Source organism: Ambystoma mexicanum, chromosome 7q (genome assembly GCF_040938575.1).
Source record: "Ambystoma mexicanum isolate Mex_15411 chromosome 7q, UKY_AmexF1_1, whole genome shotgun sequence".
In the NCBI taxonomy this organism is placed as follows: domain Eukaryota; kingdom Metazoa; phylum Chordata; class Amphibia; order Caudata; family Ambystomatidae; genus Ambystoma; species Ambystoma mexicanum.
Genome location: NC_090941.1, coordinates 748,482,503 through 748,509,571, shown reverse-complemented (window position 1 = coordinate 748,509,571; position 27,069 = coordinate 748,482,503). Strand labels below are relative to the sequence as shown.

The window sequence follows — 27,069 nt, the reverse complement described above, 5'->3', positions numbered from 1 at the left end:
CAAGCCTTTTCTGCGTCTTGTTATTCTGCCTCACAACGTTTTCTGGGCATAGATGGCCGCCTACTGGATAACGCGGGCACAAACGTTTATCGGAACTGCGCCCTCCGCTTGTTAGACGCTAATGCTGAGGCGGTTATGGCAGCAAAGAATTACGACTTTCTCTTCCCAGTGGATTACCAAGCTAGTTTTTGCTTGAGCCTGAATGAAGCTGCAAAGGACCTTTATGGAGGTAGCATTTCATCATCTTATAACAGCGGTAAGGGGGCAAGGAGGTGACTGTGGGTGCATCCATTAGGCACCAAGCACTTTTGAAAGCCACCAAATTTCAACCGGATGTCCAGGAAAGGATGATGGACCTTCTGTTTCACGGGGTGGAGCTTTGTATTCGAGACGCGGCTGAACAGCTGTACAAAATGAAGAATAGTGCGCAAACAGCAAAATCTTTGGCAGTGTTGATGAAACCCCGCAAAATCTCGTCTTCAAAAGGGATTGGGGTTGGAAGCCAGTGGCTTAAATGTTCGAGGGAGAAAACACAAAGTTATTTTTCCGAAAATAACTTTCGGTCTTCTCTCCCCTGAACGTTTCAGCCCTTGCCCCTACCCACCAATTTACCTTGCGGCAGCACACTTAGCTGTGTGCCGGCGACTCGCTGTGTCCCTGCTGCGCCTGTTCCCTTTCACTTCCGTGATCGGGAACCGGTTCCGCAGGGTCCTTTCCTTTTTTAAATACATTGTTTTACTTTTTACTGGACCAGCTGCGGGGGACAGCCCCAGAATCTCCACTCACAGTATAGTGAACAAGGGGGCAGGGACACCCCCGCAGCCCTGGCCCCCGAATGGGGGATTTAGTCCAATTTTTCAACCATTTGGAATTTTTGAACGGCTGAAATGTGGCCAAATCTTCCATTCAGGATTTTATACACAATCTTTTTGAACGTTTCCTTCAAGGAAAGTTCAGCGGCTGCCACACCTTCAAGAGTGTGCGAGGTTTCAGAGGCTTCCTTGACCGGCGCAACAGATTGTATAAGCCTCCCAGTGCACCTAAAAAAAATCAGCCGGACCGCCAGGGGGCGCGGAGCATGCTGGACGTGTGAGACCAGCGCTCCTCCACCACCGCAGGGCCTAGCACTCTGAGCCAATCCCCGGCCGGGAGTTTGGAGTAACCCTGACGGGAACGTGCGCCCCCGCGGCAGCGGCCCAACAAATCGAGCGCCCCTCGGAAAGTGGATATAGCCTGGCCCCGATCTGAGGCCCCGCTCGCCGAGCAACAGAGAGGACACCTTTTCGGAGGCCGTGCAGTGGAGCCACTGAGGGCGTCACCTCTCACGGGGTCCCTGGCCTCGGCCGGACCTGCCGCGGAACCCGGAGCAGCCGATCGTCGTCTCCACAGCCGCGGCCCGCGCCCATAACACCGAGGGGGGACGCCGGAGCAGGCCCCCTGCCGTGCGCAGACGCCGAGCGGGCCCCGGAGCTCTGCCTCAGTGGCGTGTGGACATCGCACGAGGCCAGGGATGAGTGGGGCGCCCTGGTGGGAGCCCCACGCCACCAAGAACCGCTCCGGGGCGGACAACTAGCAGCAAATCAGGACTCCGGGAGCCTCCCGACCCATCCCCCGCGCACGGAGGCCTACTTGAAAAGGAGCCCCCAGTGAAGGGGTCCGAGCCCACAATGGACATGTTGAGGCCCTCGACGGCCCGGAGAAGGTGAGGAGCGCAGGGAGGAGAACTGACACTCGGCGGACTGGGTTTGGCCCCCCCGGCATCCCCCGGGCACGGACCAGCACAACTCGCCCCATAAAAGCTGGCACGTCCCTCCCCCTTTAAGTACAGGGGTCCCCCCGGAACATTTCAGCCGTGACACATCTGGGGAAACGGGCCCCAATCACAATCCTAGCCCCCCTCGTGAAGACCGGAGCCATCACTTGCAAGCTTGCCTCAGCGGAAGCGGGGAGGGCCCAAGACGACCAGAGGAAACCTCAAGGCATTAAGGCAGGGTAAGAGGCACCCTCCGCCCCCACCCATACTCCAAAGGGCACCCAGAGACCGGAGCCCTGGAACCAACTCAGCCCACGTGCGCAATCCGCTCCCTCCAACGCTTCCGCCAGTCCGACGCACCCCTCGGTGATCCACACAGAGTCACCATGCCTTCAAGTGCCGATCCCCCCCCCCACAGTGCTAACGAAGGACGACCTCAAGGACATCCTCCAGGAGATAAAAGCGATTCGAACGGACATACAAGCCTCTATAGTTGATCTCAGGGGGAGAGTGGAGACGCTCGAGGAAAAAATGGAGGGAATGGAAAACAATCACCTCCAAATGGACCTGTTAGACATGAAATACGAAGCGAGGCTAACAGACCTAGAAATCAGAGAGGAGGATATAGCCCTGAAAATGGACCACCTAGAGAACAGAGAACGCCGAAACAACCTGCGCATTATGGGTGTTAATCAACAGAGAGGTGAGACTGCCGCAGACGTGGAGAGAAAGGTTCAGGGCCTCATCAACCAACTCTTCACACTCGAGGGGGGCAAGGAAGTCCAGCTGGAAAGAGCCCACCGAGGGGGAGGTGGAGCGAGGGGCGGCCCAAGGTCCATAGTTGTGCGCTTCCTCTGCTACAGAGAGAAAATGGAGGCCCTCGAGAAAGCGAGAAGGCTGGAGAGTTTCTTGTTCGAAGGAGACACAGTGAGGATTTACCAGGACCTCTCGGCTTTCACTCTTACCCGCAGAAGAGAGTGCCGGCCACTCACCCAGTGACTCACCAGCCAAGACATAAGAACAGGTGGTCCTTCCCATTCGCCTTGTCTTTTGAACCCTCAGGAGTGGACTATAGAGTAACCAGCGGCAAGGAGGCATCCCAAGTGCTGCAGGTACTCAAAGGGGGTACCCCAGAGGAAGGAAACGAGATGGAGGCGCAAGAGCCTCGGAGCGCTGTGAGGGAACCGGAGGGCCCCTGGTCCACAAAGAAGATGATAAAGGGCTAAAGGAAATTCAAGAAACTTAACACCCCCACAACGGAAGCCGAAGGGGACTAAGTGATCAGAGGCTCGCTATTAGTGAGACTTAGAGATTGAATCAAACAGCCCCGGCCGGGGACGCTGAGCTTAACAAGGGGGCTGCGGTGGATGGACTTGCATTCACCCTGGTGGCTTGCCCGTTGGCAGGCGTCATGATAAAGAGGGGGAGGGGAGAGGAGGGAAGGGAGGGAGTTGGGGTTGGGGATCTTGGGGACCCACAGTCTCAAAACCACATTGGAAGGTGGTAGCAAGCACAGATCTGGGAAGAAGGTATACACAAGACAAGGACCCAATGGCGGACAATGAGAATAGGGGCCGGGCTGAGTCACTGAGAATTGGCTCACTCAATGTAAAGGGTCTGAACTCCCCAGCAAAGTGCTCCCTCTTGGGGAGGGAAATGAAGAACGCTAAAATAGATATCCTCTTCGTACAGGAAACTAGAACGGTCACGGGAGAGGAGAGGGCCATCCCGGGAGCACACATGGGCCAGACCTTCTGGGCATCCGCTCCCACGAAACGGAGTGGAGTCGGGATCATCCTGCAGAGAAACCAGAGACTCACAGAGGTAACCAGGTGGGGGAGGGAAGACGGTAGAGCCATGGTTATATCAGGTGACTTGCACAACTCCAGGGTCTCCCTAGCAGCGATCTATTGTCCTAATGTGGGCCAGGTTGAATTTCTCAAAGATGCGATGGGATAGATAATGGCCAGGACAGAGGGGCTCCTTATACTGGGTGGAGACTTTAACATGTGGGCAAATCGGGAACTAGATCATAGTGGAGGTGCCATCCCGTTAGCGAGCCGAGAGGGCAGACCCCAGGGGAAATTCCGGGAGCTAATGTGGGGCTATGGGCTCGTGGACACATGGAGGGACTTGCATCCGGAGGGTAAGGGATACACCTTCTACTCAGCGGTCCAGGGCACCAGAACGAGAATAGATTATCTTTTCATGGGGCACCAGAACATGAGCCGAGTGGAGTCCTGCATCATCCGCCCGGTTAGCTGGTCGGACCACGACATGGTCTGGGCAGATATTAGTGTATTGGGTCTGAAACCCAGAGAATCCCTCTGGAAATGCAATGACTTCCTGCTAAGGGATGTGGTTTTTTAAGGAGGAGATGGAGAAGGCGATCAATGAATATTTTGAACTCATTAACACGGGTGAAGTCAACATAGAAACAGTCTGGGAGATTCAGCAAAGGTGACCTGGAGGGGGGTTCTGATTAGAGAGGGGGCTTCCAAAAAAAGGACCAGGACTCCCCTGACTCATAGGCTACGGGCGAAGATAATGGCATTGGAGGGACCTGAAGGGAAGAGGGATGAGGAGAGGGAAAGGGACTTGGGGGATGCAAGAGAGAAAAGGCAAGAGCTGAGAGCATTGGAGATGGGGAAAATTGTAGCGGGCCTCCAACACCTGCGCCAAAGGTATTATGAGAAAGGGGATAAGGCCGACGCCATGCTGGCGGCCAAACTCCGGGGCCAACGGAGAGATAGATGGGTGTCAAGGATCTCATGCAGGGATGAGGGGACAAAAACGGATCCCGAGGGATAGTGGAGGAATTTGCGGGGTTCTATGAGACTCTCTACGGGAGGGAAGGAGAAGTGGAGGCGGAGGCACTGGGAGCATACCTCGGAGGAGTAACATTACCTGTGATGGACCCCCCAGAGGCATCAGCTTTAGACGCCCCAATAACGAGCGAGGAGGTACTCAAGGCAATATCGGGTCTTAAGCTGGGCAGGGCCCCCGGGAGGACGGATTTACCGCAGGCTTCTATAAGGCCTTTGGAGGCCTACTAGCGGGGTTTCTGGCAGGCCTATTCACAAATATCATGAGGACCGGGAGGGCGCCTCCGTCTTTTGGCAAAGCACTGATAACAGTGATCCCGAAGGAGGGCAAAGATCCAACAGACTGCCGGTCATATAGACCAATCTCCCTCCTGAATGTGGACGCTAAACTGTTCACCAGGATCATAACCACGAGACTAGATAGCCATATGCCGGTACTCATCCACTCTGACCAGGTGGGCTTCATACATGGGAGACAGGGGGCGGACACCCTCCGAAAGACCCTGCATGTGATGAGGGAAGCCGCCCCGAAGGGAGACAACCCTGTCTTGGTGGCCATCGCCGCCGAAAAGGCGTTCAACAGGGTGGACTGGGAGTTTCTACATGGAGTCCTTGTCAAACTGGGCTTCGGCGAGGGAAACGGGGCGAGCCATTAAGGCCTTATACACAGACCCCTCGGCTAGAGTCACGGTGAATGGTCGCCTTTCACGAACATTCAGCCTTCAAAGGGGGACGAGGCAGGGCTGCCCCCTCTCCCCAATCCTGTTTGCCATGACCATGGAAATACTCGCGGAGTACATCAGATGTGCCCCGATGGTCTGCGGTATTGCTGTGGGAGGTCGGACCTTCAAGCTCGGCCTCTATGCAGATGACATACTGCTCCACCTGAGGGAACCTACTAGCTCGGTCCCGGCGGCCGTTCGGGTTATTGAACGGTTCGGCCAATTCTCAGGCTTCAGGATGAACACAGGGAAGTCAATGATCTTCCCCTTTGACCCAGACGCAGACAGGGACCTCACGGAGCTGTCCCCCCTGGGGTTCTGAATACGCACCGAAGGGATTAAATACCTGAGGATCAACATCGTCCGGCCCCACGAAGATCTAAACCAGGCAAATTACCCCCCGCTGTTTGACAACCTATTTAAAGATATGGAGACATATGGGGTAAGGGGCAAATCTCGTGGATGGGAAGGATAAACGCTGTAAAGATGACCTTCTCCCCAGGGTCCTGTACGTTTTCCAGATGCTCCCTTTGGAAGCCCCAGACGCACTTCTTAAAGAAGCCAAAAAACGTATAACGAGATTCATATGGCAAGGCCAGAGACCCAGAATAGGTTACAAAACACTCACCCTCCCCAAGGATAGAGGGGGGGTCGACCTCCCAGACTTACGAACTTACCACAGAGCAGCCCAGCTCAGAACCCTGGCCCCCCACCTCAGAGAGGACCCCAACAAACAATGGGTCTTTCTCGAAAACTCCCTCCTGATCCCGGTCGCAGTGGGTGAGTGGTTATGGGTCCCGATGAAAAAGCTGCCAAGGAGAATCCGGGATCACCCAATACTAGTAACAAAGTGGAAGGCATTGGAGGGTAAGGGACACGGTGAGATGGTGACCACTTGGCCCTCCCCCATGAGTCACATCTGGTCCACACCAGTTTTAGAGGAAATCTGTAATGATGCCCGCTCCCGGGGAGCCGGTTCAAGCCCTGCGTCCCCGAAAGCGGACATCCAGTCCCCAAGGAAGGACCCAGCAACCCCATATAGGGTCCCTTTGGACAGTGTCCTGGCGCCTATGGCGCCAGGCTCATAAAAGACATCAGTCCTGGCGCCATAGGCGCCAGGCTCATTATGGATGTGCTTGGGTGCACTTACCTGATGCAGACCATGCTGCAGGATCCCGTCCTCCTTGATGCCAGAAAGGAACTACTTTACCTGTGGGACTAATTTACCATCCGTGCGTGGTCGGGGAAGGATACATACCTGATTGGAGGAAGGATACATACCTGGAACTTCTTCCAAGGCTATTTAAACCCTACCCGAACAGCCACACGTGCTTCGCGTTGTTCTGCATCTAGCAGCTGGATGCTCACCGTGTCTGCTCCTGCATCCTGACTTCTGCCACGCCTGCCAGCATCCTGGATCACCTGCAAAGGAAGAGAAGAAGAGAACAGCAGAAGGAAAAGTCCTTACCTGCTAAACCGCATCCCGGAGACATCTCGCCGACAATCCTGAAAAGGAAGACTTTTATTTAAAAGCTCATCGCGTCGATCGCTGCAGCGCCGCATTCCACTCACCTTTACTGGGCGCCTCCATGTTCAGCAGCGATCATCCGGATTCGCAGTCACGCCCCAGCGCCTAGGGAGAAAAAGACCAGAACAAAAGGTGAGAGAGAGAAGGGAATAAGGAAAGCTAAATCTCCATGTTAAGACTTACCTGTTGATTCATTCCCTCTTCATTTCGGGTCTGCGCCGCATCCTGGCATTTCCGGACCCCGGCCCCTAAGGGGAAAAAGAGACATCAGCGTTAATGAGCGAATGAAAAGACATTACCAAAAAACGCTCATTAAAGACTTACCTGATTTCTACAAGGATTTCACCTCTCATCTCGGGTCGGTGCCTGTTCCCCGGCATTCCGTACCCCGGCCCCTATGGGGAAAAAGACACTAGCATTAGTACATTAATGCATGGACACAAGGGGAACCTCTTATCAAAAAAACTACCTGGAAGCCAAGCAAGTTTGGTTCTCACCAATCCGAAAATCCAGTGAAGTAACTGGATACCAACGCGCCCCTGCATCAGAAGCAGGATGGAGAGCTCGTCCTTCCAGACCCTAAGGTGAGACGCTATGAGGAATCACAGAAGGGTTTCGAGGCGGGTGAGAGGGGAAAGTGGGAGGCTGATTGCATTACCCCGCAGACAGTTAATCCCCTATTTTCGCCTACAGAAGGATACTTCTGCGAGCCAGACAAGCCAGATTTGGGGGCCCGGTCCAGTCCGTCTTCCGAACCCTGCGCATCACCTTAGAAGAGGTCACAGCAGCGCGAACCAGGCCAGCGCCTCCGTGGGAGTCAGGTGAGCGTTACAAAATCCCAGGCCATGAACACTATCAGCCCTGGTTTGACGCGGGCCTATGCAGAGTTGGTCAGTTGGTCAGGGAGGAGTCCTTTATAAGCATCCAGGAGCTTGAAGAATCCTTGGGAATAGGTAGGCTCTCCCCACTCCTCTACCTGAGACTCAAGGGAATCCTAATGAAACCAAAACTAAAGCCCAAATTACAAAGAAAACTCACCCCAGTTGAAAAAATCTTAGATACCCATGTAGAAATGAGAGGCCTCATCTCACTCCTTTACTCTGCCCTTTTAACCCCCCGGGAGGGAACCACCAAAAGCCTCAGGGGGAAATTGGAAAGAGACTTGGGTTGTAGGATCGGAGACGGTCTCTGGGGGCGATTCTGTAGTAGATCATTTAAGACCTCGATCTCCTGCCAATACAAAACACATGCTGTCAAACTCCTGCACAGATGGCGGTATGACCTGATCACACTTTCTAGGATGTTCCCAGACGTAATCCCCCTTTGCTGGCACGGGTGTGGGGAAAGGGCAAACTATTGGCACATGTGGTGGACATGCAGGAAGGTCCAAACTTACTGGGCCAAAGTCCTTAGCTGGCTGAAAGAGGCGGGAGAAGGTGTGCTCCCACTGGACCTGATATTGATACTGTTTGGCCTGCAGCATAAGGATGACCACTGGGAAAAATTACCGGACCTCTCGCACTCCCTACTGTTGGCAGCGAGAGCGGCCCGCGCTAGAACGTGGAAGAGGCCCGCCCTCCCCTCGAAGAAAGAATGGGTGATGATTGCCAAAGACATATTCCTAATGGAAAGACTCACTGCGGCTTTACATGGTTCAAGTACCCGAACAGAGACAGACTGGCTGCAATTTCAAGAGGTGTTTGGCAATACATAGGCCACGTCCTGAGACCCTCAAGCGTCCTTGGCCCGGCCCAAAAACAAGCCCCGACATGCAACGAATGGCCTTGGAACCTGGAAAGCCGGTCGACTGGCGGAGAAAACCCGGATTGATGCTGCCCTATGCCGCATCATTTCTATAAGTAAACAGCAGCGCTCGAGATACTGTGTGGGTTGGGTAAGAGGGGGCGGGGAGGGAACAAATGCAGGGAATAATGGCTTATAGTTTGATTTGTTGAGGGCGATTTCCCAAATCTTGTAATTTGCGTACCTATGCTGTTGTTTTCCAAAAATCAATAAAAATTGCATTTAAAAAAAAAAAATAAAAAATCAGCAGTAGTCAACCCCATGTTGTTTTTGCAGCCCTCCACCTCAAAGTCAAAGCAGTTCACGTGACATAAGGGTGCAGACCCACAGCACACCAGTGGGAGGCAGAGTGCAACTTCATTTTCCCCAATTGAGGTAGATAAACTGTGACAAGTGGGTCCTTTCAGTGGTCCACAGTGGCTGCCCACAGGCCTTAACCTTACCCAAGCCAGCACACACATTCAACTCATCAGCAAGCCAACATGCACAGACGCCAGTTCTCCTTCTCCTGGTTCTGGATTTATCCTATCACTCTTCCCTCACTAACCCACCCTGCCCAATCTTTTAAAGCCAGGTGAGCGCCAGGAGATCATGCCAATGGTAACACTGCACGGTATAAGACAACATGACTTACAATCCATGACAACTGGAACAGCCAAGATGCTCAGGAGCATGTAAACTTTGTAGAGCTGATGGCAGCTTTCGTAGCATTCTAAAGCTGTCCTGCCAATGATTGCTGGCTCATTAGTGTTGATACTTAACGTCGTCACAATAGTCTACATAAAGAAGCAGGGGGTGGGCACGAGGATTATGATGAAACCTTTTCAGCAATCGTGGTGCATGAATATGATCACTAGGTTCCCACGATCTTTCATGTGGTCCATATTCTTTCCAGTCTATTAGATAAAATAGTTTTGATTTGATGATTTTTGAGTCCAGGATGTCCTTATCTTCATATTCACGTTCTCCGCCGACCATGATCGGTCTTGGTGGTTTCAGTACTCGGGTTCCTGGTTGCACTGGCTTCATAAGTGAGACATGAAACACGGGTTGAATCCTCATGTGTGAAGGTACATTGAGTTTCATAGCTACCGGATTAATGATGGCCTTAATGGTGTATGGACCTACATATCTGGGATTGAAGGTACGGGTTCCTTTCATTGGTGTGTTCTTTGCCGCCAGCCAGACTTCATCACCAACTTTATACTTTGGAGCTTCACTTCTATGCATGTCTGCCGACTTCTTGTATCTTTCTTTAGCTTGTCTCAGCTGATCAGTTGCTTGTTTGAAGGCCTGAGTAATAGTAGTGTGCAAACTTCTTACTGCTGGCATTTCCAGGAGTTGAGGCTGGTCAAGATTAGAGGTTCGTGGATGTAGCCCGTAGATGGTATAGAAAGGGCTCTGCCCAAAGCTGGAGTGCAGGGAATTGTTGTAGGCGTATTCGGCTATCCATAAAATGACCTTCCAAGTGCTTTCCGTTTGGTGTAACATACATCTGAGGTATTGTTCTAATTTCTGGTTGGTCCTTTCAGACTGACCGTCAGTCGGGGATGGTGGCTGGTGGAGAGTCTCACGTCGATTTGCGCTAGCTCGCAACATTTTTTCCACAAAAGTGAGATAAATTGGCTGCCACGATCTGAAATCAGGATGGACGGAAATCCATGAATTCGGACTATTAGTTCTAAGAATTCTTTAGCCAGGACTGAAGCTGAGGGTAACCCCTTTAGTGGGATGAAATGAGCCATTTTAGAAAAAAAGTCCACCACCACCAAAATTGTGTTGAACCCATTACAAGGAGGAAGTTCAGTTATAAAGTCAAGAGATAGTGTATGCCAAGGCGTAGGTGGAATATCCAGTGTTTGCAGTTGACCTGGCGATTTCTTATTTAGGGCCTTGTTTTGTGCACAAACTCCACAGGATAATACCAATTACTTGATGTACCTACGCCAAGTTGGCCACCAAAGTGTTGCTTGATCTTAGCTTCGGTCTTCGCTATCCCCGGATGACCTTCCACCAGTGACTCGTGGTAGTTAGAGATGACCCTTTCCTGAAGTTTTTTACTGGGTAGGTAGAGACGTCCCTGAAAATATGGTAAGTGGTTTGAGACTGAATGGTGAACACTTTTGGTAGGCCAATCTCTGAGTGTCAGCATCCATGGGCTGTGTGATTTCTTCGTGGATGTCATCTAAGGTTAGAGACGTTGTTATTCCTAAGATTTTTTTCTCCGGGAATGATGGCCACTGGGTCTGGGTTGGTGGATTCCTCCTCTACCCCAATGCGAGATAGAGCATCTGCCTTGCCATTTCGACAACCAGGTCGGTAAGTAATCACAAAGTCGAATTCAGCAAAAAATAATGCCCATCGGAGTTGCCGGGATGAATGAGCCTTTGCCACCTTCAAGTACTGTAGATTGCGGTGATCAGTGATTACTGTAATTGTATGTCTTGCTCCTAGAAGGTAATGCCGCCAAGCCTTGTCTGTAATGGCATAATTCATTTCTGGTGCCGTGAATTTCCGTGACCAGAAGGCCACTGTGTGGAGTTGACCCGTTTCAGGATCTTTTTGCGAGAGAACCGCTCCCATTGCCGAACTGGAAGCGTCGGTCTCAACCACGTACGGTAGGTCTGGCCGTGGGTGTTTCAGGATCGGGGCTGAGATGAATTTTTGTTTTAAGTCCTGAAAGGCTTTCTCGGCCTCCTCTGACCATTGAAAACGTTTGTTCTTTCGCAGTAGAGAGGTGATGGGATGTACTAGCTGCGAGAAGCCTGGAATGCAGCTACGATCGAAGTTCGCAAATCCGAGCATACTCTGAACTCCTTCAATTGAGGTTGGAGAAGGCCAGTTGAGAATGGTGTCAACCTTCCGTAAATCCATGCGTACACCATGTGGGATTAGGACAAACCCAAGGAACTCGACCTCTGTAACATGGAAGAAGCATTTTTCCAGTTTTGCAAATAGTCTGTTTTGTCGAAGTTTGTCCAGAACAGCACAGACGTGTTTCACATGTTCCTGTTCAGACCATGAATATACCAGAATGTCGTCCATGTATACTACGACACACACATCAATCAATTCTTGCAGGACGTCATTCATGAAATTCTGGAACACCGCTGGGGCGTTACAAAGGCCAAAGGGCATCACTTGGTATTCGAATAGCCCGTATTTGGTGCAGAAGGCAGTCTTCCATTTGTCCCCTTTCTTGATTCGTACCAGATGATATGCCCCTCGAAGATCAAGCTTGGTATAAATTCGGGCATCTTTAACTTGGTCCAATAGTTCAGGAATTAGTGGCAAGGGGTAACGGTTTTTAACTGTGACTTGGTTCAATGCGTGGTAATCGATGCAAGTCCTAAGGTCTCCTTCCTTTTTAGGCACGAAGAATAAGGGCGAGGCTGCCGGGGACTTGGATGGGGGATAAAGCCGTTAGCCATGTACTGGTTCAGATACTTTTTTGGATGCAGATTTTCAGGTTCCGTGAGTGCATAGATCCGCCCACATGGAATCTGTGCGCCTGGTATAAGGTCGATCTGACAGTCATATGATCTATGGGGAGGAAGAGTATTAGCTTGATCCTTCTGGAAAATATCCTGATAGTCTTGGTAGACCGGAGGTAGCGGATTAGTCCGACTCATGATTGTTGTCACTTCCTTTACCAAAAGTTCCTTTGTTTGATAACAGGTACGAGCACATTCGACTGAGAAGGTCAGCCTCTTAGCACGCCAGTCGATGCAAGGATTGTGTGATTCTAGCCATGGCATTCCCAGAATTATTTGAAATTGTGGAGCCTTGATTAGATCGAACACAATGTCTTCCCGATGTCCGTCTTGGCACAAAAGTGTCATCTCTGTTGTTGAGTGCGTTACTGGATCTGAAGCGATCTCATTTCCGTCGACAGTGGTGACTAAATCTGTTGTTGCCTTTTCGCACAAAGGAAGATTCATCCTTGTAGCCAATTCTTGATCCATATAATTTCCAATGGCTCAGCTATCGATATATGCTCTGACTGCATGCATTTGGGACGGCTGTTGGTGATTTATGAGGATCATTGGCAAGACTAGGTCTGAGAGTCCGTCTTTTTGCTCGACAAGCGGACCACTACGCTTGTCGGGCGAGGAAGTTTTCCGACTCTGGCTCCGTATCCACTTTGCCGGCAACCACGACTGCCTTCTTGGGTGGTTTTACGAGGCAGTCTCGGAGGAAATGGCCGGCTGAGCCGCAATACAAACACAGCTGTTGCCTTCTTCTATCTCTTTCAGCCTTGGATAACGGCCCACGCACTCCTCCAATCTGCATAGGCTCGGCCAAGTCAGTGGTTTTGGATGCATTCTCCTTTGGACGCACAAAAACCCGAGTGTCCGTTCTCGCTCGATCTGCCTTACGGTTCTGTAGTCTATGATTAAGCTGAACCATCAAATCTATGTATTCCGCACAATTACTGGGAGGGTTGACCACTTGAGCTAAAACATCCTTTAACTCCCCTCTTAAACCACGGTAAAACAGAGTTGTTCTTTTGTCGTCTGGCCAATCGGTTTCCACTATCAGTCTATTAAATGTTGCGATGTACGTCAACAGATCTTGGTTGCCTTGGCGTAGGGACAAGAGTTCATTATCGAATGCCTGACCCTGAGAATGGCGGGCAAACAACTGCTCCATGTTCATTTGGAACCTCTGAAAGTCTTGCAAGATGGGATCGTCCCGATTGACTAGAGGTATCGACCAGTCTGCAGCACTGCCACTGAGATACGACAATACAAAGGCTACCTTAGATTGGTCGTTTGGAAAGGCCCCTGGCCTACATAGGAAATGTAGTCGGCACTGGTTTATAAAGACTGCATACCTTTTTGGGTCCCCTGCAAAGCGTTCTGGAGGTGCCAAAGGTACGGCTCCTGGAAGGACTACTTGAATTGGATTGCTGGGTGTAGTCAGAACCGTTGACCCCACTCCTGGTAACGGTGTTTGCCCCGCCTGGGATTGAAGCAATTGTCTATCGAGCTCATCGGTACGATCTTTGGCCACGATCAATTCTCTCCTTAAAGCATTGGTCTCCTGCCAGGCCGAATGTACCTCGGCCCTGAGTTCCCCCAAAAGCTGGGCTAATTGGTCTGTCTCAGAGGTTTCCATGACGCCCAGGTAGAGATTTTGTAGAAGGGTTCGCGTTCTGTCACACTCACCTGGTCTCCACGTGGGCGTAGCACGTAGCCGTACAAATGATGTCTCCACTGGCGTAGCTCTGGTGTTATGATGATGATAACTAACTCCATCTGCTCCCCCTGTTATCACCCCAGGAGGCTTTTGTCTGCAATGTTGAAACTAGATATTAGCTATTGAGCGGGGCTGGATTGGTCTCCACCTCCTTCAACCTCCTGATGCCCAACTCCTCTTCTGGCTCACCTTTGAGTTTTGTGAGGTTGGCTCTGCGTCCTGCTTGACTTTCAGCAGGGGCGCAGTAAGCTCAGTCTTTCCCCAGACACAGTTACTTCACTGGTCCAGAGTGGCTGTTGCAGTGTCCGGAATATCTGGGTGAAGCAGGTAAGTCTCTATGCCAATGGATGCTTGGAATAGGTGCACAATGTCTTTATTTCCCAAGGTTTAATCGCGTTTTGTCTTTCTTGCAGGCGTGGTTTCGTGCAGAGGTTTGGATGAAGAATTGACTCTCCTAGGATGCTGAGCAGGTTACCTCCAGGTGAGTACTAGCGCGGGTGAGTGGCGCTGGATGGCTGAATAATTGTTTGTTTTTTTGTGCGCGACTAACCTGCTGTTTCTGTTCCTTCTATGCAGGCGCGGCCCTACCATGAAGAATGTAAGAACCGCTCCGACGTATTCCGGAGGAATTCAGATCCCCGGGTGAGTATTGGATGCATGCGCGGATGCCCTCTTCCCAACAAGGACGGGGATCCGAAGATCAGCTGAAGGCGAGACCGATGGATGAGAATTGCAGGTAAGGCCCTTGTCGCTGTAATAACACTTGTTCTTCTCTCTTTCTTCTTTCATGCACCGATGGATGGAAGCTCGAGGGCAGAGCAGACACGGTGAGCGTTGCGCAGCAGGAGTGTAAAATAACACGAAGCGTGTTCTGCCTGCAGGGTGTGGCTTAAATAGCCTTGCAAGTATTCCCTTGACCATACCCTCCCTTTCAGGTAAAGTAGTCCCTCGGCCACGCCCTGGATATGCAGGAAGGCTCAGCCTCACTAGGCTAAGTAAGTAGTCCATATGGTTCAAACCATCTTATGAGCCTGGCGCCAATGGCGTCAGGACTGAGTACAGGAGGTTCTGCGACACTCCTTTTGGGCTTGATAAGCCCTACTGGGTGTCAATGAATGGGGTGGGCCTATCAGTTCCAGTGGTTTTGGAGCACGCACCAGGACAGCAGGCTGCTCACCTGGTGTAGGATGAAAATGCTTAGTTAGACAAACTCTGTAGACGGTCATCTACCAACCGCAAGCGGGAGCTTAATGTTGAGGTAATCAAGGAAATATTTGCGTCTAAGGGGCACCCATGGATGGACACGTTTGCAACTCAGAAAAATAGCAAACGTCTTGTGGAAGGGGAGAGGGAGGGAATCCATGGGGTATGTGTTATCAGTATCATGGAACAACCTCTTTGCTTACGTTTTTCCCTCCCTGCCTCTCATCCGAGGGTTCTGCAAAAATTCACAAGCTCCAGCCAAGCAGAGCTACTTCTCATCGCCCTGCATTGGCCAAAGAGAGAGTGGTTTTCAGATCAGCTGATCATGGCAGGTGGACCGCCTCTCAATCTCCATCCGAATCTACTTCAATATCAAGAAAGCAAAGTGTTACATCCTGGCCCTCAATCGCTGTCCTTGGCGCCATGTCATCTGAGAAGATAGCTTACTCTCATCGTGGCCTCTAGGATGTGAACCTCAAAATAATGGGAGCATCTAGGGAAACCCTCCACACACTCTCAGTACAGGAGTAAATCGTTTTTTTGTTTAAAAAAAAACTTTTAGATTTACATAAATACTGAAGAAAAAAATAACTCATCAGACTAAAATAGACAAAATGAACTATATACAACATCTGTACATTCAATAAAGCCTCCCCAGCATACCTCCCTCCCCCCACCCCAAGTTCACAAATTACACATTTAAAATCTAGTACATTGAAAGAAACTTCCCCCAGATCTTCTCAAACAGTGCAAGTTTCCTTTCCCTTCTATACAACACTCTCTCGAGCTCCGCTACATTATGTATTTCTGTGATCCAAACATCTATTTTCAAAGGTGTAGCAGACTTCCAACCAGACAAGATTAATTTATTCCCCATCATAGCACCTCTGAACACCCACTTTTTCTGGCATGTATTGAGCCCATCCAATATCTCATCACTTCCCAGAACCAACATTTTGAAATCAAAATCAAACCTCGCTGCCAGAACCTTCCCACAGATCATAACAAATTCTAGCCAGAATCCTCTCACTCTCCTACAGTCCCATAATGTTCAAGGGTGCCAGTTTCATGCACACATGCCCAACAATCGGAATTACAGGAGTAAATAGATGCAATTTTGCCAATGGTGCTGGCTAAAGACCAAAACACACTACAAACATCCATTGATGATATCCTCTCTTTCCTGTCTAACTTTATTCCAACAGGGACCCATGTAGCCTCTTAACGGACATACGTAGCAGCAGCATTAACGATTAGGGGTATATCGGCCACTTTTACTCCCTAAATATAGGAGCATACTCCTAAAAAATACAAATAGGGAGTAAAAATTCTCCTAACAATAAGTGGGAGACAGACACATGGAACATTGTGCCCATGCTTTCATCCACAAAGCATCGAGGATATGTATGGACCCATAGTCTATATAGTAACAGGAAGAAAAAGCTATTATTACTGCCTGATCAGAAGACGTAAACATGTATCTTTTAATGTGCATAAATAACTAGGTGCAAAAGAAATAATTATTACAAAAAGATTTCAGTTTTCCAGGTAAAACATATTTTTACTTGCTTATAAAATATTCCCATTGGGGAATTGCAATTACATATTTATTCCCTAAACAATCATTTTACTCCTAACTTTAAAAAATAGGTAGTAAAATACTCTCACTTTCAAATCTTATCTGGAGCACTGTGTAGCAGCTATTGGAGCCTACTTGTTGAACAAAGACAAGGTGTTCTAATTCGCCAACCCATTAATCAAACAGCACTTTTGGGGTTTGACCCACCTGGTTCCACCAATCAGACACCCTATTGAGTTGTGGGATATCAAAGTTGTGCTAACTGCGCTTGCGCACATGCCCTTCAAGCCCATGGCGTCCGTGCAGCTATGCTTGTTGTCCTGGAAGACTGCATTCCTGGTGACAATTACTTCAGCATGCCACATAAGGGAATTGCAGGCTCTTTCAGCTGAGGAGCCGAATCTAACTTTATTATCGGGATAAGGGGGTCCTTAGGACAAACCCATCCCTTCCACCCAAAGTTGTGTCCGATTTTCATATTAATCAGGATATCACATTGCCAGTGTTATAAAGCACATAGTTTGAGTGTGCATATATACCAGAAACCTCTTTTTCCGTTTTTTTACTGTGAAAATAATGTTTCTGTGCATTGTCTTGCAGCCAGGACATTGCGAACTCCTGGAGTAAGGTGATTAAGATTGTATTAGTAAAAGAACGATTATGGCTTTTAATTTTATTTTTCATCTCTTTCAGGAAATAAACCATTTTTTGTCAGTCAGTGTTTGCGATTCACTGCCATTGACTAGGCTGGAAGGACTAAATGATGTGAAGAAACAATTGGAAGAACATAAGAATCAGATGAAAGAACTTTTGAAATTCTTTAGAGGTACAAGTTTACATGATGTAGATATTATTATATGTCACATGCCAGAGTACATAAAATGCAGCAGTGCCAGGCAGTTGTGCACCAATATTGACACCGACTGACCAATGCAAAAATGCCTTGGGCTTTGACTGACAAGTCAAAAAAATAAAATAAGAAACTGGTTGACCAGCTTTGGTGCAACACTGCCAACAATGTATATGTTAGTGCCCAAAGTATGTATTCAAGTTATCTTTTACCCTTTTCCTTAATTGTGTTTAACAGTGTACTGAAGACAATTGAGGGCCCAGAAGGTAATAATCATGCAATAAAATAGGGCCCTTTGCTCATAAGCAGAGTTAGCTAATGGCACCTAAATCCCATGTTGCAAGACCCATTTTGAAGGAAAACAAATCCAGCTGTACATGTAGGAACCTATCAGAATGAGGACTAAAGAAACATACCCCATTGACCACCAGCAACAGTCTCTTTCAAGCAGACTTGCATATCTAGGATTTTATATAGCACTGTTATTCTATGCAACTGTCAAAATTCTGATCAGACATGCTGTTTTCTCTCTTTTATGGAGCTATTTGTGCTAAATGAAAGTGCAATAATAATGTCCTGCATTCAAAGATGTGAAACCTTCCATTCTGCCAAGTAATGCAGAACTGCAAAGCTAATTCTAGGGCACATGTCTCCAGGGAAGAATATAGGCAACCATCCATTCAGTTTAATTAATTCTTGCATCAAAGCATTTGTTTATGAATATGTAGCTTAATTGACAATCTGTTCTCCTTTTGCTAAATGGAGAAACACATTTTAATCTTCAAAGTATTGTTCACCCGTTTGCTTCGGCAGTTGTCAGTACGTGTGTTGCTGGGTGTGTGGTCTTTTTAGCGCTTTTACTAACAGCCTCTAAAAGGGAGTAACCATGAAAAACCAGAGTGAGTAGACTTCCTCTCAATAGGCGGGCATGCCCAGAAGAGGGAGGTTTAAGGGGACCAGCAGTGTGGTAGGTAAGTATTTGATGGGGCCTGTGGGATTGGGTTAGGGTGGGGTGTGGGAGGTGGTTTGGTGGAGGATGCCATGGTTGCTTAGGTCAAGGCAAGTGGGGCGTGCAAGCGTGGAGGACATGACGGCAGGAAAGGGGGGAGTGGGGCAGGGTAATGTGGCATGGGGGTTTGTGGATTGCCGAAAACGGCAGTTTTTTTTGGAAGAGCAGTTTCCATTGGGCAGAAAAATAACAGTAGAACCATGTTCGGGGTAAAATCACACTTTTTTACCTTTAGTCTCATTTTGTGAGCACTCCCATACCAATGCTTCTCTGGTGCCATGAACCTATTTTTGCCTAATTGTGACTCCTGTTTCAATGGATTGCCTTTCTCCCGCAAATTCCTCATTTGATAGATATCCTCATCCAGCTCTGCTGCTCAGAATACACTTCGACAGGGGGGCGTTGTGGACCTCGACTAGGCCATCGATTGTCGTCCCATCTTGCTCGGTGATCGATCTTCGGCTGCGAACGTTACATCAGGCATCGTGTATATATACTGCGTCACTAGGCCCCATACCTCAGTTGCCTTTTTTCTGCGCTTTAGACACGCTGCTCTTGAGGAACATAGTGTTTCATCGAGTCCTTGACTCTACGTAAACACATTTTTTGTCCGTTTTGATAGTTTTGTCGACTGCAAGATGTCCACGCACCATATTTCGGGTTTAAGCATTGCACGGATTGTTGCTTTCGAAGATGTCGATGACAGAACCGCACGATATCTTTGTGTGGTTCTCCAGCATGGGGTCTGACATGGATTCACATGCTCATGTCAGGCTGGGAATCAGGCTGGGAATCCTCGGTAACGAAAAAATCAGTTTCAGTTTTGCTTCTGAACTGTCTTTCTGCTAGTAACCAATTACTGGTCTCTGGGTCATACTGCCCCCAGCCAATGACTCCCCTCTACCTAAGCCCCTCCTCTGGCAGCCGTCTTCAGATTTTTACCGCAAGTTCAAGTGTTTGGAGTCCTCGTGCTATAGCTCTCGAGCTTTTACTGCGTTTTGCCTTTTTTCCTAAGAGTTTTCTCTTATTTTTTTTGGTCAATCGAGCCTCAAGCTCCACCGATTCTTCTTCCGATCAACGGTGAAGCGTTTCGGAATTTTTCTAAGCCCCTAAAGGGCGAATTTTCATCAAGTTTCTCTTCCTGGAGGATTCCGGAAGATTCTTTGAGGCCTATCCCGTGTGGACATGCCCCAGGACAAAGAGGACACAATGCTACTGGATCAAGCTGTTTAGGAACTGCCCTGGATGTGGATTACAGAATGTCTTCAAGGAGGATGAGCACTCCCGGTGCCTCTACTGCCTTCACGACGACAAGTCCCACATGGAGGAGGACTGCGCGTTCTGTAAGAACATGTCCGTCCGGACATTGAAGGACCGTCACACTCGACTCACTAACTGGCTGGAAGGGAAGAGCCCAGCAGCAGATGAGAAGAAGAATAAGTCAGAGCGGTCTTCTAAGACCTTTGAGGGTGCTCCGGCGACGGGGGCCAACATAAGGCAAAGCATCGCAAGTCCACGGGCACCGGGAACGCCGTTGGTTCGGGCTCCTCGGCTGCCAGGCAGGGCGCTATGTCCCCGACGCCATCAACCACGAGCCAACACTCTGGCTTGGGGGAAAAGGAAATCTGAGAACCCGGGTAAGCTTCGGGACGATGGAGAAAGCCAAGAGGTTCGGGGGGGGGCGAGGCGGTGACCCTCCCCCTAAGGTGAAGGCCCTTGAGGCGGCCAAGTTCGTGAAGGCCCTGATTCACCCAGCGAAGGCCTTGATTGAAGGAGTCATGGCGGCCCTGGAGAAGCCTGCGGAGGCTAACCCAGTGGAATCCACTTCTGGGCCTAGAGTTCTCCTGCCACCCCGGAGGGAATCATCTTTTCAACCTATCGAGAAGACCCCCGTGAAACTCCGGGACAAGAAAGAGGGGGGGGCACGTTAGCCATAACAGACACAGATACCACCTCCGAAGATGAGCTGTCAAAAATATCCTGGACAAGAAGTTCGAGGAAGTCTGGTCCTACGGGAGGGATCCTGACGAGGCGGACGTAGAGAGCGATGGTGTAGCCGACGAGGAGCCGCGGGCCGTGTAGGATACGGAGGATCCCATGCCCCGGCCGTCGCAACTGATGCCTATGCCACAAGACAACTCGAGGGCGATCTTGATGGCCATCCAGACCCTGTGTACGGAGATACGGACGAGGTTACCCTTACCCCCAGTGGACGATACAGTGGCACCTGGACCGTCGGGGAGCCCACCGAACAAGCAGAGCTAAATCCATACCCCCCTTCCCTCCTGCCTTTCCAGCTTTCAGCTCCTTCCCCTCCTCCGAGGGATAAAACGGGAACAGGGGCGACGGCGACGGACGACGACAGTGGTAACGACGGGACGGATCTCTCATCACCCCCTGCCCGGGCCTCCCCTGCCGACAAAATTGTCTCCTTTCACGCCATGATCGCCAGGGCATCAGAGCTTTTCCAGCTTTGTCCCGAAGAGCAGAAGAAGGAAGGTTTCCTCTACCAACGACAGGAGGCCAAGAGGAAGACAGTCCTCTCAGTGCCGTTACTGGATGACATCTGGGACGAAGGACTATCGTTACTCAAGAACCCGTCCACAGCTCCTGCGAAGAGGGACCGGTATGAGAAGAATTACCGGATCCCGGATTCCGCCCCGATGTGCCTCAGAGCTCAGCCGCCCCCGTATTCAGTAGTCTCCGTGACGGCCAAGAAGAAGTCGGCAGGGGCGACGGCATCAACTTCCACTTCCCCACCGGACGGCGAGGGGAAGAAGCTGGACGCCAGTGGCGACGACCATCAAATCGGCCAACGCCCTTGCGATCGTGGCACGCTACGACAGGGAGCTGTGGTTCAAGATCGCTCCCCTCCTGGATTTCCTGCCAGACGACAAGAGGGCGGAGGCCCTTGAAATCCTACAGGAAGGAGAGGTGTTGTCGGACAACGCCATCACGGTGGCCACGGACATCGCCAACACTGGATTTCGACAGATGGGCAACAGCGTTTGCCTTTGTCGGCGCCATTGGCTCAAGGCCACCGACTTCCGTCAGGACGTTCAGACCATGGTACTGGACATGCCCTTCGACAGGAACAACCTGTTTGGCAAGGCAGTGGACGAGTCACTGCAGGCCATCAAGGCGGACACCGAGACGGCCCGGGCCTTGGGTTCTCTCAATGACGACCGCCCTTTCAGACCCCCAGAGGCAAGTCTCAAGATGCCTCCAAAGGATTTGGTGGTGGTTCCTCTTTGTACCGCCAAGCGGCCCGCTCATTGTCACAGGAGGCCTACAGAGGCCGCAGCAAGGCCGGAGAACGATGTCGTCGCCAAGGAGGCCAAGGCGCCAAGGCCTCGGAGAAGCAAGATTGAACCGGCTGTGACGTCAGGCCCCCACCCAAGCACCCCGGTGGGAGGCCGGCTGGCAAAATTCGTCAGCGCGTGGGAGTCCATCTCCACCGACCGTTGGCTGCTGGACGCGCTGGCCCACGGGCACACTCTGGAATTCCAAAGAAAGAGTCCCCGTCTACCACCCGTGGCCAGGAAGGAAAACCACGTGCTACAGCTACTTCTGGAGGTACGAAAAATGCTAAAAAAGGGCGCGATAGAAATTGTCCCGAAGAGGCTCTGGGGCCCCGGAGTGTACTTGCAGTCGTTCCTCTTCTGAAAGAAGACCGGCGGTTGGCGACCCATCCTAGACCTTCGTCGTCTAAACAAATACATCAAGTCCCAGAAATTCTGGATGGTCACCCTTCAGCACGTGCTGGTACAGCTGGAGGAGGGCGACTTCCTATCGTCGCTGGATTTGGAGGATGCCTACTTCCACATCCCAATACGGAAAGACATCGAAAGTTCCTATGATTCATGGTCCAGGGGTGACACTACCAGTTCAAGGCCCTGCCCTTCGGTTTGAAGTCGGCGCCCAGGGTCTTCACCAAGTGCCTGGCATCGGTAGCGGCACGGCTGAGCCTGCAAGGGATCCACGTTTACCCCTACCTGGACGATTGGCTCAACCAAGCAAAGTCAAGGGAACTCGCTGTCGATCACATAGCAAAGACCGTCCAACTGCTCACAGATCTGGGATTCTCGATCAACTTTGCGAAATCCCACTTGGTACTGTCGCACGACGCCCTGTTCCTGGGAGCCAGACTTGACACAGTGGCGCGATTGGCTTCGCCGTCGGAGGAAAGGACGAAGGCCATCCTGGGCCAGGTACAACGGCTGTTGACCATGGACATGGCCAGGGTGAGGTCCATCAAGTCCCTACTCGGCATAATGTCATTGTGCATCTACCTCGTGCGCCTATGCAGGTTGCGGATGCGACCACTGCAGGAGTTCCTCGACGCCCGTTGGATGCAAGCAGCGGGCAGCTTCAAAGACCAGATCTTCCTCAACGAGACATTCCGCCAAGCAATCCGGTGGTGGGTCAACAGTGCGCGTCTCGCGGCAGGTATGGACTTCCAGACCCCGACACATCGGGTGATGACAGACGCCTCCCTGGAAAGTGGGAGCGCACACCGGAGATCTCCACGCAAGAGGCCGTTGGCTCCCGGAGGAGAGGTCACTACACATCAACGTCCTGGAGCTCCGAACCGTGTTCTGGGCCCTCAGGTCTTTCCTCCCGTCCCTCAAGGGCAAGATGGTGAGGGTCTTCACTGACAACACCACCACGATGTTGTACATCTGGAAGCAAGGGGGCACCAGATCCCCAGCACTATCCAAGGAAGCGCAGGATCTGTGGCACTGGGCCGTTGCCCAAGGGATGTTCCTGGTACCCTTCCACCTGGCGGGAGTAAAGAACACCGTCACCGACTCGCTGCGCTCGTGCCACGATTGGGAACTACGGCAGGATCAAGTGGATCTGCTATTCCGACTATGGGGCAATCCCCAGATAGATCTGTTCTCGACGGCGACAAACGCCAAGTGTCAGAGGTTCGCCAGAAGGTTTCCCCAGCCGGGGAGCATGGGTGATGCCTTCTCATTCCCCTGGGACGGCCTGTTCCTGTATGTGTTCCCACCGTTGCCGTTGCTTCTGCGACTCATCAGTCAACACAGACGGTCCCGGTGCAGGATGATCCTCGTCGCACCGGCATGGCCGAGGCAGATATGGTTCCCGGACCTTCTGGACTTGTCAGCGCCCCCCCAGTCAAACTGCCGACGGACGCGGATCTTCCCGCCAGTGAAGGAGGCGCCATCCTACATCACGACCCGGGATCTCTGGACCTCGGCCTGGCTCCTGCAGCACTAGAGTTCAGAGGCTATGATATTCCGGCGGACTGCAAGGAGGTCCTTGCAAAGGCCAGGGCGTCTTCGACTCTTAAGTGCTACGGGCATAAATGGAAGAGGTTCACTGTCTGGTGTTGTGCACAGAAGATCAACCCTCTACGGATTATGGCCCCTCAAGTGCTGCCCTACTTGCTATCACTGGCCAGGGCGGGGCTGGCACATGCCTCCATCAAGATCCATCTGGCGGCTATCTCCCGCTACACCAGAACTCCGGGGCGGTCGTCGCTGTGGTCTCACTGACTAGTGAAGGAGTTCATGAAAGGATTGTTCTGCTCGTTCCTGTCGTTGAAGGCCCCAGCCCCGGCGTGGGAAATCAACGTGGTGCTAACCAGACTCATGGGCCTGCCATTCGAGCCTCTGCATTCGGCACCGTTGAAATTCCTATCATGGAAAACAGCGTTTCTTGTGGCCATCACCTCCGTGCGACGAGTGGGAGAGATCCAGGCCCTATCCTGTAAACCTCTATACCTGACATTCCACGAGACGAGGGTAGTGCTGAGGACACACCCCTCCATGCCCAAGGTGCCGTCGGGCTTCCATCTCAACAAGCCCTTGGTGTTACCTATTTTCTTCCCATCCCGTTCGTCGCCGGCTGACAGGACTTTGCACTCGCTGGATGTGGCGAGAGCGCTGAAGTTCTACGTGGACCGCACAAAGAGTTTTCGGAAGACATCACAACTGTTTGTGACTTTTGGACCTGTGAACCAGGGGAAGGCCCTCTCGAAGGCTTCGATGTCCAGATGGCTCTCCGGCTGCATCATGCACTGTCGCTGGTTGGCAAACCCACCGTTGCCGGCTGTCCGAAAGCCCATTCTACCAGAGTGATCGCTGCTACCACGGCGTTCCTGTCTGGTGTGCCCCTGCTGGACATATGCAGGGCTGCTACGTGGAGGTCAACACACACCTTCACAAGATTCTACTGCATCGACCGGGATTCCAGAGATGAGTCCAGAGTCGGCCAGGCAGTGCTGCGCAACCTGTTCGCTTGAAGGTGAGCCTGGTGAGGAGGTAAGAGATGCTTAATGTTGAGTTGTTGAAATGCTTAATGTTGAGCCTTGCCCCCTCCCATGGTTGTGCATGTGTGTACTGCTATGTATTCTTGTATTCATGAGCATGTGAATCCATGCCAGACCCCATGCTGGAGAAGGAACAAGTTACTTACCTGTAAATGTTGTTCTCCAGCATGGGTCTGGCATGGATTCACATGCAAACCCTCCCTCAAACCCCTCTGCGGCTCTTCTCTTGGTCCTACTGCCACTTTACGTGCTACCAAATCTAAAGATGACTGCCAGAGGAGGGTCTTAGGTAGAGGGCAGTCATTGGCTGGGGACAGTATGACTCAGAGACCAGTGATTGGTTACTAGTATAAAGACAGTTCAGAAACGAAACTGAAATTGATTTTTTCTTTACCGAGGATTCCTAGCCTGACGACGGGGAATATTCATGAGCAAGTGAATCCATGGCAGACCCATGCTGGAGAACAACAGTTACAGGTAAGTAACTTGTTCCTTCCCCGGCACGGGTCAGGACCCTGAGGGGTGCTATTCATGCACGAAAATGAATCCGAAGTCTCTTCGGGAGCAGGCATCCAAACTTGCGTTTGGCCAACCACCATCAGAATCTCTGATGCAGTCGTCTGTTCGATCCTCAGAGGCTGACACAGAAGGCCCTACCCCCGAGAAGGAAAAAGAAAGACATTGGCGCAAGACGAAGAAGCGCTCCCACTCACGGAGCCACTCTTCCTCGTCATCATCCCGTAAAAAGAAGAGGCGTCATCGGCACCAACGTGATTCAGACTCCTCGTCGGAGCACAGTAAGCATTTGGCAGGGCCTACGACCTGTCAGGAATGGGAGGAAATCAAAGCACAAATATTTTCGATGTTTGAAAAGGCAGCGGTAGATGCGGGTACCCCCCCAAAAAGCGTGCCCCTGTGGCTTTATCAGCGCTCTGCACCCCTGATCCCACGCAAGCATTGAAGGAGCCTTTGAGCTCAGCACCTAAGAAGACGGCTAAGCCCTCAACCCCGGGACCTTCCTGTGAGCCTCAGGCATTCGCTGCGCACCTTCAGTGCCCAAAACCCGGACGGTGATGGCTGCCACCCCTTTGACGTCGTAGGCTAGGCCCCTGACGCAGATTATTAGTGATCGTTAATTCTTCCTTCTTTCCCGGTCCGACTTTTTCTGATCCATGCATTAGATATTCAGTGCCGATGGGAAGGTGTTGGGGGGGACCAAGGAGATGTTGATCCAATTCATTCCGAGGCAGGTGGCGTCGACTATTTTGACGACCTAGCGGACCTCCTGACCTTAGCACAGGGTTTGCATGATGCATGGTTAGATAAATCCCCGGATGTGGAGTTCCAGCGATCCCAACCTTACACCTGTGTACATACCAAGTTTAGGCTGCTAGTAAACAGGGTGGTTGACACCCGAGGGTTGAATGCTTTGGCAGTTCCAGCTCAGGGTTATGAGTTAACCAACATCTTGGACAAGGGGTCCCACTGTGGAGAGGCACATGTCTCTGAAACGGACAATAGCTGATCCGATAGCCTCTTTATTGTAGCGGCCCTGTTCTATCCCTCCGGTCCGCTGTGCAGCACCACCACGGCAGCTTCATCAACCTCAAACTTGCCCCTTGACAGGGAAGGCAAGAGTCTAGATGCTGTCGCAAATAAAAAATGTACATCTGGCAGCATGGCCCTGAAGGCCGGGCAAAGTGTCCTCCGGGTTTGCGAAGTATTTGTTTGGCCTCTGGAAGGCAGTGGAACAAGCAACCCAATACATCCCAGAAGGGGAAATGCAGGATGGCTTTGTACAGCAGGTGAAAGATGGGAAGGAGGTGGCAAGGCAGTCATTGCAGACTGGCCTGGACATGGCAGACTACGTTGGCTGTTCAGTGGAATCAGCGGGCTACATTCAGTTGTAATTGCCCATGCAGTATGGAGGAAAGGGGACGGGACGCAAGAGTAATTAATAGTTACTCACCTTAGTGACTAAGGTACTCTTAGTCCATAGTCCCCTTTCCTCCATACGTCCCACTATCCTCTCCCCTAATAATTTTGGTGTCATTAGGCAATGTTAAATATTGTCAAAGCGTCAGTGGGGACTGAGGAGTGACGCTGGTGGGCAAAGTCAGGGGAGGCCATGCTCCCAGGGCCGCACGCCTCTAAATTTAAAATGGAAGTAGGTTTTTTCTGGTGAAAAAGGTTCCGTCTCCCATCCCTAGCGAGGGACGCCCATGCAGTATGGAGGAAAGGGGACTATGGACTAAGAGTACATTAGTCACTACGGTGAGCAACTATTAATTTTT

The 27,069-nt window shown here is 51.0% G+C and overlaps 1 protein-coding gene across 2 annotated transcripts in view; it reads left to right on the top strand.

Annotated features, from left to right (window-relative positions):
* Positions 1-27,069, top strand: part of ATM (ATM serine/threonine kinase) — a 3,046,976-nt gene that overhangs the window by 1,756,547 nt on the left and 1,263,360 nt on the right. For both annotated transcript variants that reach the window (XM_069640412.1, XM_069640413.1), the window contains one exon: positions 17,309-17,441. In XM_069640412.1, the coding sequence (XP_069496513.1) occupies positions 17,309-17,441 (133 nt within the window). The remainder of the gene's footprint in view (positions 1-17,308; positions 17,442-27,069) is intronic.